Source organism: Salarias fasciatus, chromosome 10 (assembly GCF_902148845.1).
Source record: "Salarias fasciatus chromosome 10, fSalaFa1.1, whole genome shotgun sequence".
Lineage (NCBI taxonomy): Eukaryota > Metazoa > Chordata > Actinopteri > Blenniiformes > Blenniidae > Salarias > Salarias fasciatus.
Window position 1 is genome coordinate 8,529,098 of NC_043754.1, and position 16,308 is coordinate 8,545,405.

Here is a 16,308-nt window from a genome sequence, read left to right on the forward strand (position 1 = left end):
ATGCATTGTGAAAACCAGAGCAGACCGACAGTGCACGGCAAAACGAGGATTGTATTGTTTCATAGTCATGTCGTGTCATGGAAATGACTTATTTTGGGATTTAATCATTGATTGAGAAAAGGTTCATATAATTGTGATAATTTCTATGGTTTCTTACACAATGTTAGATGATATTTGCTGTCTTGGTTCCTCAATTCCACCACCAACACTGGCACCGGTGACCTCTTCAGTATCTGGTTATTTCTCAGACGTGCGAAAGGAGAACATGCACATTTCACCTGTTCTCCCTTCATCACTGTGCAATTGACTTTTAGTTCTTACTAACTAAAAGAAAAGAGACATATTACTGCCACCTGACACACTAAATTTAACGCACTCACCTTCAGGACCTGCATTACAAACCTTCCCACTTTACTGTTGTTAAAGTTGTGTCTCACACTCCGGATAGTTACTAAGAAGAGCAGATACCAAACAGTTTTACATCTTCTGATATTAAATCATGGATGCTGGTGTCTTTTTAATTGAGCATATATACGATTTGAGAGGTTTTAAGTGTTTGGAATAGATTTTCAGTCTAATTCAAACACCAAATGGGATTTAATAGCATCTTGCTTTTATACATTTTTCATTTCATCCTCCACTTGGTAACATCAGGAGCTAACCGTTCTAATTCAATTCCCAACACAGGCAGACTCCAAGCAATTTGAAATATTTGACAAACACCTAAATGAGTCTGAATTAAACAGATTGATTCCATCAGCTTCACTTTTTTAGTGTGACATTGAAAACCAACTTTGTGTGGGGAGGTAGGTTAATGTGGATGTGAACGTCAGCTCACCTCTTATGTGAAACAGCTTAATGAGTATTAAAACCACAGCACGGTACAGTGATGTCTGCTGTCTGTGAAATGAGAATACAGCAATCGGAACCCCATCTGAGCTTGTAAATGTGCATGTTGTGACTGTTAATCCGTTCCTTGGATTGGAAAAATTACCGGCCTGACACGGAAAGTTAAACTTCCAACAGAACCAGTCGGAGAGAAACATCCGTTTGGAGGAACATGAAGGAGGAGGGCAACGGGAAAAAAATCTGGGGATCAGATCAATGCATTTCCTTAGTGAGGTGTTAATTTTTGAAGTGACACTTAACAAAAAAATGTGGAAATATGTGAGCAAAACTATCCAAAATCCAATTAAAACACTTTTTTTTTTTTTTTTTAACTAGCGAATTCATTGTAAGTGCAATAGAGATTAATTGAAATAATGAAATAAGCCTTAGGGCTAAATCATAAGCGTAACCGAATATATATAAATGCTTATCAGAGTTATGCTTTTAATGCCTATGGATCCCAACAATAAGATCTTATTATGGGAAAAGCAATCGAAGCAGAAATAGCGGCTTGGCACGAGACAAAGCATGAGCTGAGCGAGTTAGATACATCCTCTCACACTTTGAAAAGCCCTGATCTAAGCTATAAGTTTAATGGCTGCATCAGAAATAATAAAAGTTTTTTTTTTTTTTTTTTTGCTGGCTACTATATCATTAGCCCGTCCAGCACAGAAATGATATTGCAAGTGGGCTCAAACTCACAAGATGCCCATTAAATGGAATGAAGTGCACAGCAGACCAAAGCAATACCGGCTTTGGGTAGATCCTCGTGGAAAAAAAAACTGAGATAATGCAATTTAACTGTGATGCTTCCCGGTCCAGTGTTTCCTCTACGCACACGTTTATGTTTCTCATCATAATTAAAGGGGAATAAAAAGACTGAGGGGAAGTACAAGCTGGGTCGGAGGAGTTGTGGGGAGGCAGACAATGGAGCAAGTCCTCAAGACCGCAGGACTTATTAAGGACAAAGAAACATCCCTCTGTATTACACGTTTTGGACAGAACTAGGAATACACATTACACACTGCCTTGTGGCAGAGCTTGCATGCAATTACTCATAATTTTTTTTTCACATTTTCTCAGGCTGGAGGTAGAATAATCTTAAATGTCACAGTATCTTCCTGCCTGGCTGCAGAATCGGTGCAGGATGTCTCTTGGTAATAAATCACAATTATACAATCAGTGTATTTATTTGCGGATGACACACCGCTTACCATGTGAGTCTTGGGATAACCAACCTACCTCACAATGTGCTGAAAGACATCTGTGAAATACTTTCTTCATTTCAAAGGCTTCCAGCTGCTCTCTTGTCGAAGGCTCATAAGCGAGGTTAATTAAACGGCATATCTCATCACGCCCTCTCAGTACTCCTTTCTCCTGTTTCTCTAATCTACCTCACCTCGCAACCGCGAAAAGGCAAAGGGTTTAATGTGCCTACGAGACAAACTGGGAGACATTCAGCAGAATTGTGATTGCTAGAATTCAGGAGACACAAGCGGAGAAATGTCTTTGAAGCAGCCTTGCTTGTAACCAGTGCGGCAAACATCACGTCTATATGATTTCTGACTTCTGTCGGTTTAATTTCGTGTGGTATTAAACACGCAGGCATGACTTTCAAAATCATTTCAGCCCGTTTAAAATACACAAAGTGAAGTTCTGTCGTCATGAAAATCCTCCTTCATGTACTTTCATTTCATTTGATTCACAGAAATGATTCGCTCTTTTTATTCCACCTTCTTGTCAAGGTTTTTTCGGTATTGCATGTGCTTTCAGACAAATGCACAAAAAAATGGCCATGACAACTTTTTTCTAACTTTAAATTGCCTCTTTAAAACACAAATGAAAAGCGGCAAAAAAAAAAACCTAACCCGTGTCTGACTTAGCGCTGCTTAAAATCACCTCCTCTTTTGACCCTTGCAAGATGAGTTGTTGTGTTTCACAAATGAGCTGTTCAAGTGTTGTAGTTGCTTTAAGACAGCAATGTTTATTCAAAGAGAGTAGTTAAAGTGACATATTTGTTCATAAATAACCCGCAGAGTACAGCTGGAGAAAATAACTAAAATAAACAAAGCAATAACTTCTGGTGCACAAAGCTTAATTTAAATTCACCTGAATCACTTTCAGCTACTGTTTTTTTGATTACTGGTACCTATATGATCAATATAGTGGTTCGCACTTCAAGCCTCAAGAGATCCAGGTTTAAGTCCGATTTTGCACCGAGCAAGATTATATTTGCGTTAATTTTCACACCTTTAGTGGATCAGACTTCACATTCGATGTTTATTTCCACTGAATTGGACTTGATGGCCGTTATTATGCAGATCAACCCATCATCCTGTAGGTTATTCTTGAATGCTGCAGGTGCCACGGAAAAATAAATAATTAAGCTCATCAGTTATCTAGTAATTGTTCTTGTGGCAATTATGTGCATGAGGAGAAGCCAGGGGAGGAGATAAAGCACAGAGATGCAGTCTCACGTTTCACTCTCAGAGGAATCTGGAAGCTGTGTTTATGTTGCAAGAGTCTTGCACAAACTTACAGCAAAATTTGGCTCAAAGTCCATCTGCTGTTTTGGACTCATGCGGCATGACACTCGCTCCACGTTCATACAACACAGCTGAGACAGCTTGCAACACATGTTGTGTGTGACAGTTATAAGAATACAGAGTCAATCAGTTGCAAACAGCAATTCAAGGAAGTATATATCCATAAGCGATTCCTCGTCAGTGCATTGGTAAATTCTGATTATTTCCCAGCTGTACTCCAGGAGTTTCGGCCAAGGTTAAGGGAACACAGGAGTAGATAAAATGAACTCAGTGGAGGGAAACAATAAATGGAACCAGTCCATGATGAGACTTGTCCTCATCCTGAGGGAGCACGGAGCAGTCCGGGTGTCAGGTGAAACCTCCTTCAGGTGAATCTGCATGCAATTCTCTCAGTACACACAACAGATAGCTCAAATCCGAATGTAAAGCAGCTCAAAAGTACGCAACCGAATGCACAATCACAACAAACAATCTTTTCCTCAGCCTCAGTGAACTGATGAAATGCTTAAACAAGCGTTTTCCTCCAGAGTGAAATTCATTTAACAATGGCAGAATAAAATTAAGTGATTGTGCTTTTATAACCAAAGTAGGACAAATAATACAAAGACAAGATGTACATCACTTATAAAACATTAACACTGTTATATAAAATTTGAATTTGAAGCACTTCTGTGGCAGTAAACAATTTACAAGATGGCTGGTAATGACTGTATATCAATTACAGTAAAAGAACAAAGACGACTGACAAACAAAGTTCATATGGACCGCGTCAAGCAGTCGGCATGGACAATATTTTTTGTAGACACTCACGACCGCCATCAAATGTGCATTCATCTTACGTTACCGAGCAACCAGCAGTTCAGGGTCCCGGTGGGGGGGGGGGGGGGAGGGGCTGGTCACCCCATAAAACATGATCAACAAATAAACAGTGCATCAAAATCCAAGTCAGGGGACTCAAACATGAGAGCACTTCTTCTTTTTTTTTTCTTTTCAACACCTAATGAAAATTTCGAAGTAAAAAAAACAATTATATGTATTGTGCAGTAATTTCAGAGTCTTTTTTCCATTTCAGAAAGGTCATAGTCCTTTATGTGAAGCAGCTGCAGGATATCTTTTGTCCACATGTTTTGCTTCTTAGTTGTTCTGGAACTGTGAAAAGAAGAAAAAAAAAAGGAAAACTTGTCAAAATTGCAAAGCTAATTTCGATGACTTTCAACACCCAACACATATATTCAGAGATAGAATTACACTACACGTGTAGCATTATATTCAATTACCTCTTCTACCTCTCCTGTAACTACCACATGTCCTCCCTGTTTGGTCCTCGAGTCTCCGAATGACAAAAAGCCGGATGTGTTAGATTCATCCGCCTCTCTTGGAGTTTGACCTGATGGGAAGGAGGGACGACTATACAGAAGAACATCCCCAAATTCTGAAAGACAAAACACACACACAAAAAAATGATGAACAACCTCAGCAACAGCACAGTTTATTCTTTTTTTTTTTTTTTTACAAGGTTTCGTTGTTGAAACTGGAATGCATACAGCACCTGAGTGCTGTCGGTGTTTTCCTTTTCCCGCTGTCTGATTCTTGTGGTTCTCCTGGTTCTCTCTGGGCTCGAGCGCGCCCTCTCTGACCCTGTGAGTCCCCGTGCTGCCTCGCCGGCCCCGGGCCTCGCCGGAGCCCATCCGGGGCAGGGTGGCCCCCCTCACTTTATAGTCTCCGTGGGACAGCTGGCTGGTGAAGTTCAGAGGCATGCAGGAGTCTGTGGACGAATCAGAGCGCAGACATTCAAATGTTGACGATTAACAAAGTCACGCAGGAGCAGATCGATCATTCTCGGCTCATATTTACCATCGTTGAAAACGTCTTTGGATGGGTAGCCCTGTTGACCAGACTGGCTCTGTTTATGCCTCCGGGGCCTTTTATGTGTGATTGCGGGGCTCATGTTGCTATCTGTTGACATGGGGCTGCTGGGTCTCTGGGGCCGCCGGCCTTCCATCACCACACGGGATTAACACAAATATTTAAAGTTTAGGACATCTTATCTGTAAAACTCATAACATATTGCGTCTGTCTGGGAGCATCATGGTCTTGATATGAAGTCAGTGTAACAGTTTTTGACATTTTTATTGAGAAACCTCTATTTTGCTTAATAAGTAGGGAATCAGGATTAGTTAGCAGTTAGTTGAAATTAGTTAAAATAGTCAACATTTTGTGCAAAGCTGAGATGTACACTGATAAATCTTTGTGTGCATACAGGATGCTTATAATAGAGTATCAGTATTTATGGTCTCTCTCTGCAGTAAACATATTACATATGTTTGTTGCAGGGTAAATTGCCAGCAGCTGTGGATGCCAGAGTACACAGGTTTAGTTGAGAAATGGTTTGAATAGGAAGCTATTTGCACTTACAGCATGCTACAAGAGCGTGGATGAGAATCAATACCTATTGAGAGCAGACAACAGCCTTCATGTCACCAAATAAACGGCGCTGTACAGTGTTTCTGTAGTTTTCCTCAGGAAATGCTGTGTTGTTATTATGTTTTAGTTTTCTACCGCGTGGAACGCATGAGGGGCCTAATCAGACTCGTGTTTTCCACTCCTGATCCTGAGGAGCGATCGCCCTGCATGACGCAGACGTCTTCCAGCACACCTGACTCCAGTGAACGAGTCATCCAGGTGCTGCCGAAAGACGCCGCCATTTAAATACTTAAATCAGGTGTGCTGGAGCACAGCAACAGGAAAATGAATGAGAGCTGAGTTTAGGAACACACGCGAATGATGTTGGGAATTTCTCATTATAAAATAGATGATAGTTTTACACATATCCTACTCCTACTATTTTTGACAGCTGGCATGAGAACTCTCAGCTAAAATAGTTTTGATTATTTTTCTATTGTTGATTAGAATTAGTCAATTTGAAATACTGGCGTGATGGTAAAAGACTTGAGTCCATCAGGAGCCAATGTGTGTGTTTTTGTCGAGATCTGAAATATTTCACGACATTCAACTGTTTGCAAAGGAAAAAAAGCAGTATAATACTGTAGTTATGTATCTATGTAACTTAGAGTAATTACTAGGAATTTGACTACTGAATTTCTACCTTTTGTTTTCCTTTTTCTTTACATGTATGTAACATTCCATTCATATATTCAGTTGTAATACATCAATCACTCCACTGAGAAACATGATCCACTGTTTTGGACCAGTTTCAGCACATATTTCTATGTGAAACAGCCACAGTAGCCACACAGTGATGCAGTTTTGACAGCTGTCTCACCTGACTCCTCTGGGTATCTGCACATGCGCAGGCCCACGATGTCTCGCGAAGAGGCCACCGCCTGGTTGAAGTCGCCATCTGTGAAGAAGGACCCCTCCGAGGTGCTGACGACGCTGGACCTGCCCGATGAGATGTTGTCCTCCGACGCCGAGCCCCAGCTGTTCACCATGGACCCTGTGACCGATCTGTCCAGATCCCCGGTGCTGGAAGCTGGGGTCTGCTCCAGCCCGTGGAGCAGCAGCTTGTGTGGAGAGGGGTGGTGCAGCTGGTGCTTGTGCTTGTGATGGTTGTGATGCTGGCTGTAGTGAGAGTCGGCGTGCTCCGCATCCGTCTCCCCCTCCGCGTCGTCCTCGTTCTCCTCCTGCTCGTCCACGTCCACGCAGAGGCGTATTGAGCTGTAGGTGTGCGTCGGGGAAAGGGATCCGGGATGGCTGGAAAACCATGAGAGCATTTTTGTCATGACAAGAGTTTTAGCAGAAATAACTTTAAAAAGAGGCGATAAATGCCACCTGAGCTGTTCGGCTCCATTGTGCAGGCCGTTGCTCAGGTCTCCCTGCGACGACGTGGCTGCTGGGTGACTGTACGACACCTCGGTGGGGGATGAGGCCGCTCCTCTGACTGGTGGGGTGGGGCAGCCTTCCCCTCTCTCCTCTGGATCAAAACTGATAAGAAAAGGACAGCTGACATAAGGTGATAGATAAAGGAATGAGGGGGGCTTGCAGTTCTGACACATTAGTCACAGCCCATTAGACATGAATGAACCAGCCTCAGCCCGACTTCAAAATAGTCCATAAAGGAAAACGTGCAAAAGTGAACAATAAGCACTCCGCACAATCTGTTTTTTTTTTTTTATCGCTCACATGCTGCTCATCTTTTTTTTTTTAACGCATACTTGTTTATCTCCCTCTCTTCGTTGTACATTTCAGTGAAGCCATTACAATTATGTACACCCTGCTATAACAGTAAAGTGACTGTCTGACAGTGACAAAAATCTAAATTGTATAATTAGTTTGGTTGAAAGTGCTTGCTGTGACAATACGCTCTTGTTTTGACAGAAGGCTTGCAGGTGTTCACAGCATATCTCCAATTAGGCATGTGTGCGTCAGATAACTTTATCATATTACTTTTTCATCCCAGTCAGGATAGGTGGATGGCTACAGTTGGTATAATGAGCAACATAATATGCGATAGCTGGCACATTGAGAGATGCTGCTAATCTAATTTTTGGCACTTGTGTGTCAGTCAAGAAGAAATAGTAGAAAATGTGCATTATTCAAAAGAGCACGACACTTCTGCACCCAGTTGGGAAACGTATTCCCATTTTCTTAATGATAAATGATTAGTTTTGGTCATGAGTATAGAAATAATGATAATTTAATAAAAAGAGAAATTATTAATTGTGGGGTGTACTCATTGTAAATGCAAGTATGTGCAGGCGTGTATATATGTATACATATATGTTTGTATATGGGTATGTAAATATATGTATATATAGCTTTCATTGTATATAATTTTTCTGCATAAATTATAGATTTTTGACTTAATAAAGTAACTCTCTACTCTCTTAACCTGATGATAAGCAAACCAAACCAAAATGATAATGCTATATAAACCCCCGACTAGCAATCCTCAGCAAATCTCATTATTTCCTGTGGACGATGATATTTTGCTTTTCAAAGTGAAATAATCTGGCTTCCAACCAAAATGTATTGCATAGTGTGATGGAAAAAGTGTGTAACATGAGTGTGATCCAAAACCACAAGATGCTCAAATCCAGCCCACCAAACCACCATTTCAAAGAAAACCTTTTGTTTTTTTTAAACAAGTTTCTACAACACAAAACTGAGATCCGATAATCTGTGCCACACCAACAAAAAATAACAACATTAATATGAGTAACGGCTGGGATAGTTCTTCCTACTAGTCTGCATACCCCTCTATCTTTCTTTGTTTTTGTTTTTTTTCCCCGACACCTAAGCTCCACATCTTGAAGTCTGCGTGATCACAGGAAACGTGTGTGGAACATTGCAAGGACAAGAGGGAAAGAGGACAAGTGTGCAGTGCGGGGTGTAAGAACGGTGCGTACTTACACAAAATATGACAAACAGATCAAAAAAAACCTGACAGGGATGCGACTCTGCGCACACACACACACACACACACACACACACACACACACACACACACACTTTAAATAAATTGTAACTCATCTGCAGAGCGATTAAAGCTGTTTTACCCGCAAACCAACCACAACACATAAATGTTTTTTTAAAAACAAAGTCAAACAAAGCTGTGATATCTAATGCAGTTAACTCTGAAGTCATAATTAAAGAATCATAATTACGTTTTTTCGTCTTATTTTGTCTGCATTACCATTAAAGCTCTGAAACATGAAGCTGTAATGTTTTAAAGCTTCACACTCTTTCATCTGACGTCCCTTTAATATTTGCAGCCTGTCTTTGTTTGCACCTCGCTGAACTCCCCCCACCCTCAACAAAATAGGCCCCTGTATGCGCCCCTAACACACCTTGAAATCCATGAAATTAGTATCAGAGGTTCAAGATTAGATCAGAATTATTAAACCTGGTGTGGAAGGGGATGAGTGGAGCCTGTCTGAGCGTGAGTGTGTATGAGCCTGGAAAGATATATACCAAATTGAATACATTATTTCACTAGACTGAGCTCCTCCAAAACCTAAACATGTTAACACATGTTGAAAGCGGGATCGTGTACAGATATTTCAACTTTGATGTCAAGGTGCATGTTTCCATAATCAAGACGTGATCGCGGAAACGTGTAGCAGGTAACAGACAGATGGGTATTATCACGATCTGTGCAGCAGCACATGCTTCTCACCTCCTTTCCATCGGCAGGCTGTACTCGTCGCAGTCCCAGGCATTAGCATGGGGAGGAGACAGGGCTTCTCCCCAGCTCAGTGCATTATGTTTTGGGATCTTTGGTGCCCGCGTTCCCTTCTTTTGATTTTGGCTCCCTGAGAAATGAAAAGTAAACATCAAGGTAAACACAGACCCGCCGTTTGCTTCATTAATATTAAACGTGGCACGGAGTAGACGCTGGCCTCACCTGAGGTGCTGTTGCTGCCTCTGTCTGAACTATGGTGTGAGCCTCCTGTGCTGTGATCGCGGCTCTGGTTGTAGGGCATAATTTTAGGATGAATCATTCCCTCACCTCCTTGCAGATGATCTGAACACAAAGAAAAACTTGCAGCAGATTTCCTTTTTTTGGATAAATCTGTTGTGCTGCATGTAAATTCTGACACTACCTTTGCTGTTTTGCTCCATCATGTTGCTCTGCATCTGTGCCGCCATCTCTTTAGTTATCGGAGGCAGGTTGGGAGGCTGTTTCCAGCAGGGTATGTCCAGAGGCTCGGCTCCAGAGCCGCCAGCGGCTGCCTTGTTCTTTATGCTTGCCTGAATGAGCTGCGTGGTGGCATATGGAATGGGCTCATACGTGGCTGCTGAATCCCCTCCTGGACTTGCATAGCACAAGTTGGAGTTGTTGAACGTTTTAATCTCATTGAGCTTGTTGGAGAGGTTCACATCGCTGTATATGGCTGTCTCAGAACCAAGCTGTCCTCCCTGTTTGTTTTCTGGATGGTTTCCATAGTTGGCTATGCAGTCAGCTGAGTACACAGAACAAAGAAGCGGCACATGAAGACAGGGAAAGTCACAAACCGCCGACACTGCCTTCTTATTAGTGACACAATTTCTCGCTGCTCTTTGGGATGAAATCTCACACTAACCTGGTCGACTGTATGTTGTCATGTTGCTGTCACTGGTGCCGTTGCCATTATTGCAGCAGTTGATGCTACAGTCCTTGTGATTGGCACAGGCATTTGGCCAATTGTCTGGCAGCCACAGCTGGTTTAGAGGTTCACCCATGCTGAGAAGGCCAGGTCTGCAACAGGGAGGACCGCAGAGCTGTCAATCACAACCTGCCACCTCCTCAAATCAGCAGTGAAAGGGCAGGGAGTGTGATGTGCAGTTCGTCCAGAGCAGAGAGACACCTCCCCCTAGTGCCTCTTCACTGGAAGTGCACTCCACCTGCTTGCCTTTATATAACACAGGAGGGACAAAAATATCACTCACCTGCCAGCACTGCACACAGATTCCCCCCTTTGATAAGCGACTGCAAAGAGAAAGAGCAAAACATTCAACCTTGATGAGCTGTCAAAAAGAGGAAGCGCCAAAGGCGCTGAAAACAATGAAAGGTGTTGCAAGGATCCGGAGCAGGAACCTAAAGTCAAAAGTCTGCTCTCACTTCAATGCATGCTCCCATCCATAGGGTGCAAAGTCTGACTGTCTGGTTTAATTTGCATGTAGACAACACAAATAATTGCCTGAGCCTTTACCCAACTCCACATAACTCCACCACTGATTTAGAAACACTGTTTGAGACTGTCTTTCATACCGGCGAAACCTGAAAATGAATGGGACTCCCACTGTGAAATATATTCCGCATTTCCTTTATTTAATCAAATGAACCAAGCCCAGCAAGTGCGATTTGGCACATAATTAGCCTGCAGATGTTTATGGGAAAAACACATTCTCTTTTTGTCATTGTCATCTACATTTGCATGAATTTTATTCAGAGTTTCTTCTGTTTTTAGATGTTTTAGTAAACTTCTTATTCTAACTGGAACGTGTAAGTCATCAACTTACTTTTTGCTATCAGCGTGAGCTGTTTTAAAACCCCCTCATGTCTATTGTGTGTTTTGTGCAGTCGGTTAGACATAAGGTCACTGGGAGGATAGAAATAACATTACATACCTGTAGGTGTAAAGGTGAATGAAGGGACTGCAGAGACAAAGGAAAAGCAAAGCAGAACGGATCAGTATCTTAAGCATTATTTCATTTAAGCACCTAATATTTCTGCAATCATTTTTCAGGGTGTGAGGTTTTACGTCACATGCAATGCCTGCTGTGTGGCTGACATCTTCTCATATGAAAAAAAAAAATCTGATGTATACAAACATTTAAATAACCACATGCCATCAGTGTTACTGCTGACTCCGTCTTTGACATGAGAGCTCAGGTGAAGGTTAATGGGGGTGACAGGCAAACCTGAGAGACGGGTGATGAAAATAACAGCAGTGTTGCGGCAGACATGCTAATGGCAGGTTGACAGGCCTGCGCCTACAAGTCTGGACGAAATGACACTCTACAAATAAGCGATTAAAGGTCAGCCTTCGGATGTCTGTGTCGTCTGAAATGCAAATTTGTTCCCGAGGTCTTTGTGTCAGAGGAAGATTAGACTGGATATTTTTTCCCCCTTTGATGTGATCTGCTTATCAGCCTGTGAAAAATAATCTTTAATATCTCTCACATGGCTGCTGCTTTTGAGCGCGGAGGCATCATGTCAAGGTTTGATCACTCCCACGCTCGGAACGGCCGTTCTGTGCGCTCATAAAAGGACTGCTGCAACCTGTTCTGTACATGCGTGGCCTGTATGACCAGAAACATTCACAACGTACTGATAGCCACAAGAGAGAAGTACACACCCTTGCGGATGCCCGTGTATGTGCTGCTGAGGCCACTTCTCTTCTTGCGGTGGCGGTAGAGCCACACGCTGAAAATCATGAGAACCAGCCAGCAGGTGGCGCCAATGCCAGCAATAAAAGCTGGCTGCTTCACCACATCTGAAATCTGGGACAAAGTGTCTTTTTCCTCACTGATATCCACCATCTGGCCGGAGGAGTCTGACCAATGAGAGGAGAAGAGAGGGAAGTCAAACATTCGTTAAAAAGCCTCAACGTTGGTCCTCCATCCAAACTTTTTACACAATGAAGTTGAAGTTGAAGGAAAACTCTGGAATAATACTGAATTTTCAACTGAAGAATCTGGAACATACTGTCTTAAAAAGAAAAAAAAAAAGGTTTTACCTAATTGAAAGAAAGCAACATCACTCTTCACCCCGGGCCCGGCCCCATTGCTGGCCGCCACTTCCACGCTGTAGCGAATTCCTGGTGCCACGCTGGAGATGAGCACCGAGAAAGTGGAGCCATCCACCGACTGGTTAACATGGTAGCGACTCTCATTACCCAGGCACCAGATCTGACAGGAGGAAGTGAACAGGAATATGGGATGACAGTGATCGCCCGAGGGACAGGTCCGACAGTACGACAGGCGGCAACAGTTTCACACAGACAGAAATTTACATCCTAACTGATTCAGGGTGTGTGTGTGTGAGTGTGTATGTGAGTATTTTTTTCTTCTTTTTTTTTTTTTTTTTACCTTATATTCTTGAATGATGCCACTCTTTTCTACTTCTGGAGGTGGTTTCCAGGAAACAAGGATGGCGGTCCCATTGGCATCACTCTTGGTGACTGTCACACCCTGGGGGGCTCGGCTCGGCGCTGAGAAGAAAGCACAACTCTTCACATTTGGCCATTTCATGTGTGGGTGTGTTACAGCAGGCAAGGAAGGCCATAATTAGGATGCAATTTGGAAAGAAGCAGAGGGGGGGTTGTTGTAATACTTTTTTGAGTAGAAGTATAATGATTTAAAAAAAAGGAAAGGAGCTTAAAACTTGAACAAATTAAATAAAGACAATGTATGATACCTGATGACATTATTTACAATAAATCTTCTCAATGTGAAATTCATCAGACAGTATTGCATCAACTAAAATTCAGTATGCACTGTAAGATCTTTCACTCTTGAAACCTGAGAGTTAGCAGCTCCTTAGATTGTAAAAAAAAACAATACTTGATATTTTTGTCTGGTTTACTGAGGGAGGTGCTTTTATAACCGCGTGAGCTCAAGATATATTTTTCTCCCTTAACTCTGATAGAAAAAAAATAATTCAGGAGGAGAGGGGATGTGTTGACCAGAGAGATGGGTAAATAACACAATTCTGAACACAACACACCGCAGTGTTGCTAATACTCCGTTTGGAATGAAAGACCACAAACCAAACCTCACCTTCTTCCAAAGTCCTGACCACCTTCACCTCGCTGTCTGCTCCCTGGAACTCATCAAAGAAGGGGCGAACTTTGAACTCGTAGATGGATCCTTTCTTCAGCTGACTGATCACCACGCCGTCCTCCCGCGGAGCGCGCGCCTCCAGGACGCTCCACTGCCCTTCAGGCTGGCCGTGCTCGGCGGACGCCCTGTAAAGCACTTTGTAGCCCTGGATGTACGGCGACTGCTGCTCGACCTAGTGGAGAGGCGGGGATAAAACATGCAGCGTAAACGCCACTAAGCAGCCTCCCTTCTGATCATAAGCAACTGAGCATTTGGCTCGGAATCAAACTGAAACTAATGTCTGAGGTTCGTGAGATTTATGTGAGAGTGAAAGTCATACATCTAGGAGGCAAAAGCTTCATCTTGTGTGAGTGAACACCCAGCGGAAAAGATGTTAAAACTCAGTTAATTGGCTTTTCCTACAGGGTGATATAGATTAGTATGCCCCAGTATCTGTGAGTTCTCACTGCGAGCCAAGATGAGGTCATTAATACCTTCCACTCAGTGTGGCTCCGGTTCAAACTAGGCAAAGAGAGGACTAAGCACTTTCCATTTAAACCGCACTGTTATGACAAAGGATCCCTGACAAGGTTTTAGTTGTGGCATTTACATATCCACACACGTTTATGTGCTTGGCTCACAGTGAAATATATCACACCAATGAATTTATGTCCCTGTGTTGTCGATTTATTTTTCTTTGGAGAAAAAAAATCCAACAGTGTAATGCAATTTCAACACAATAAAAGTTTAATGCCGTTCAGCTTGTGTTAGGATATATCTCCCGAGCTATAATGAAGAGGTGTTTTACTGTACGCCAGCTTAATGCGCTTATTTTATTTTTTACTTTGAAGTTCTTTATAACAACCTCGGTAATAAAAAGAAAAATCCATCAATGCTGACAGTACCTTCAAAGCCTGATCCTTCTCCTTTTATAACACTTCACTGGATATTTTCCTATGATTTGCTTAAACTTTAGCAACTTTAAGTATACGCAGTACTTAATGTGCAGGACAGTCACCACAACACAACCTTACCATCCACTGCACCCTGACCGCAGATGATGACAGGACAGTGGGTGTGTGCAGGTGGATCACAACATCTCCCAGTTCTCTCTGGATGTGACGGTGGTCCACTCCCTGCATGGTGGACGTACTCTCTGCAGGAAGGGAGGATGCAACATAGTCGCATTACTCATTTATTTTGAATCCGAAAGTCTATTAAAAGCAATGGAAAAGCTGCACTAACCTTGTGTCCTGACGGAATCAGAAATGGGACTGGGGTCACTGAGGCCATAGGCGTTCACCGCTCTGACCATGAAGAGGTAGACAGCTCCGGGTTTTAGGTTTTTCAGAACAAAGGTCTGCGTCTTCACATGCTCAGCTAGAGTCACCCATCTGTTTCCCAAAGTGTAACTGCGGGACAAGGTGAAAAACGAAAACATATGAATCCAAGAGCTGCTTGATTCAACATGTCCTACCAGTGTTGACTAAGTACTTCTTTAGAAGTAGTTTCTTAATACCGTGCATGCTGTGACATATGTACATTCACACGTTCACATAAAATTGCACCAGTTAAGGCCTGAATCCATCCATCTATTTGAGTATTACAGAAAAAAAAAGAGAAGAAAAAACAAAAATCTGAATTTGGCAAAAAAGAGAAATATTGGAGATTATCAGTCACAAAGCTAAACATTTTTGGAAAAAGAACAATAACAACAGCGATTAAAAAAAGACTGCAAGTCCTAAGAAGAGGTACAAGGGAGAACATATAAAATATTTAAATAAAAGTTGTTCGAGGCCGGCTGAGGGCAGACTCTCAGCAGTAGCATCTCTACCGAAGGCTGAGCCAATTAGCTACTTTTAAGTCCAGCAAAAAGAAATATTATCATAAAAAACACAATCATTGTTAGATGTTAGAAATCACATTATGTGTTGTATCTGAATTTATTATAACAAACTTGTCCCATGATCTGTGTGTGCTTTTCATTATGCAAACAGTCCTGACAAGATGAATCCAAGTTACAGCAGTGATGCAGAACTTAGTATAACACCTATTCTTGAAAAAAACAAATGGTTTTGATAACAATCAAACAGCAAAGAACAGCCTGCTATGAAGGTCGCGTCAACTGTTTTCATTTACAAGTTACAAGTTCACTAAAACTTTTAATTTTATATTAATAATCAGTTACAAGACTCTAAATGAAAGCAGTGGCTTTGCAGTAATTTATTGCCTATAGCACATTGCTCTCCTTACCTGAATGCCTCAATTAGGTAAGATGACGGTGGTCCACCGGCACTGGGCCCAGATTTCCACGATAAAGTGACAGAGGAGCGGCTGACCTCAGTCACCTCGGGTTTGGACGGAGCGCTCGGGATCAGGTTCGGATCTGAAGGACTAGACTGGACGACTACTCCAAACTCTGCAACACAAAAACCAACACATCTGCTTGAGTCATCATCTCGATCTACACAGAGTTAAAACCTTAATTACAGCTTCTGATTTTGAATAGCTTACCCTCCACTTGCAAGTAGGCTGTCCAGGAAGCCTCTCCATTGGGACTAGAAGCTATGCAGGTGTATAAGCCCGTGTCTCCCAGCTGATGAGA

At 42.3% G+C, this 16,308-nt stretch overlaps 1 protein-coding gene across 2 annotated transcripts in view; it reads right to left on the reverse strand.

Annotated features, from left to right (window-relative positions):
* Positions 1–3,747: 3,747 nt before the first annotated feature.
* LOC115395142 (roundabout homolog 1-like) overlaps positions 3,748–16,308 on the reverse strand; it is an 85,656-nt gene continuing 73,095 nt past the window's right edge. Inside the window, exons 10-29 of one of the 2 annotated variants that reach the window (XM_030100537.1) lie at positions 16,218–16,299; positions 15,957–16,122; positions 14,949–15,115; positions 14,738–14,859; positions 13,662–13,896; positions 12,972–13,093; positions 12,620–12,791; positions 12,239–12,436; positions 11,508–11,534; positions 10,827–10,866; positions 10,481–10,635; positions 10,001–10,360; positions 9,802–9,921; positions 9,574–9,709; positions 7,227–7,379; positions 6,718–7,148; positions 5,289–5,429; positions 4,984–5,199; positions 4,712–4,866; positions 3,748–4,583 (exon numbers count right to left, since the gene is read on the reverse strand). In XM_030100537.1, the coding sequence (XP_029956397.1) occupies positions 4,569–4,583; positions 4,712–4,866; positions 4,984–5,199; positions 5,289–5,429; positions 6,718–7,148; positions 7,227–7,379; positions 9,574–9,709; positions 9,802–9,921; positions 10,001–10,360; positions 10,481–10,635; positions 10,827–10,866; positions 11,508–11,534; positions 12,239–12,436; positions 12,620–12,791; positions 12,972–13,093; positions 13,662–13,896; positions 14,738–14,859; positions 14,949–15,115; positions 15,957–16,122; positions 16,218–16,299 (3,213 nt within the window). In that variant the 3' untranslated portion in view covers positions 3,748–4,568. Of the gene's footprint in view, positions 4,584–4,711; positions 4,867–4,983; positions 5,200–5,288; positions 5,430–6,717; positions 7,380–9,573; positions 9,710–9,801; positions 9,922–10,000; positions 10,361–10,480; positions 10,636–10,826; positions 10,867–11,507; positions 11,535–12,238; positions 12,437–12,619; positions 12,792–12,971; positions 13,094–13,661; positions 13,897–14,737; positions 14,860–14,948; positions 15,116–15,956; positions 16,123–16,217; positions 16,300–16,308 lie in introns of both variants that reach the window. The other variant, XM_030100536.1, reaches the window with a different exon arrangement.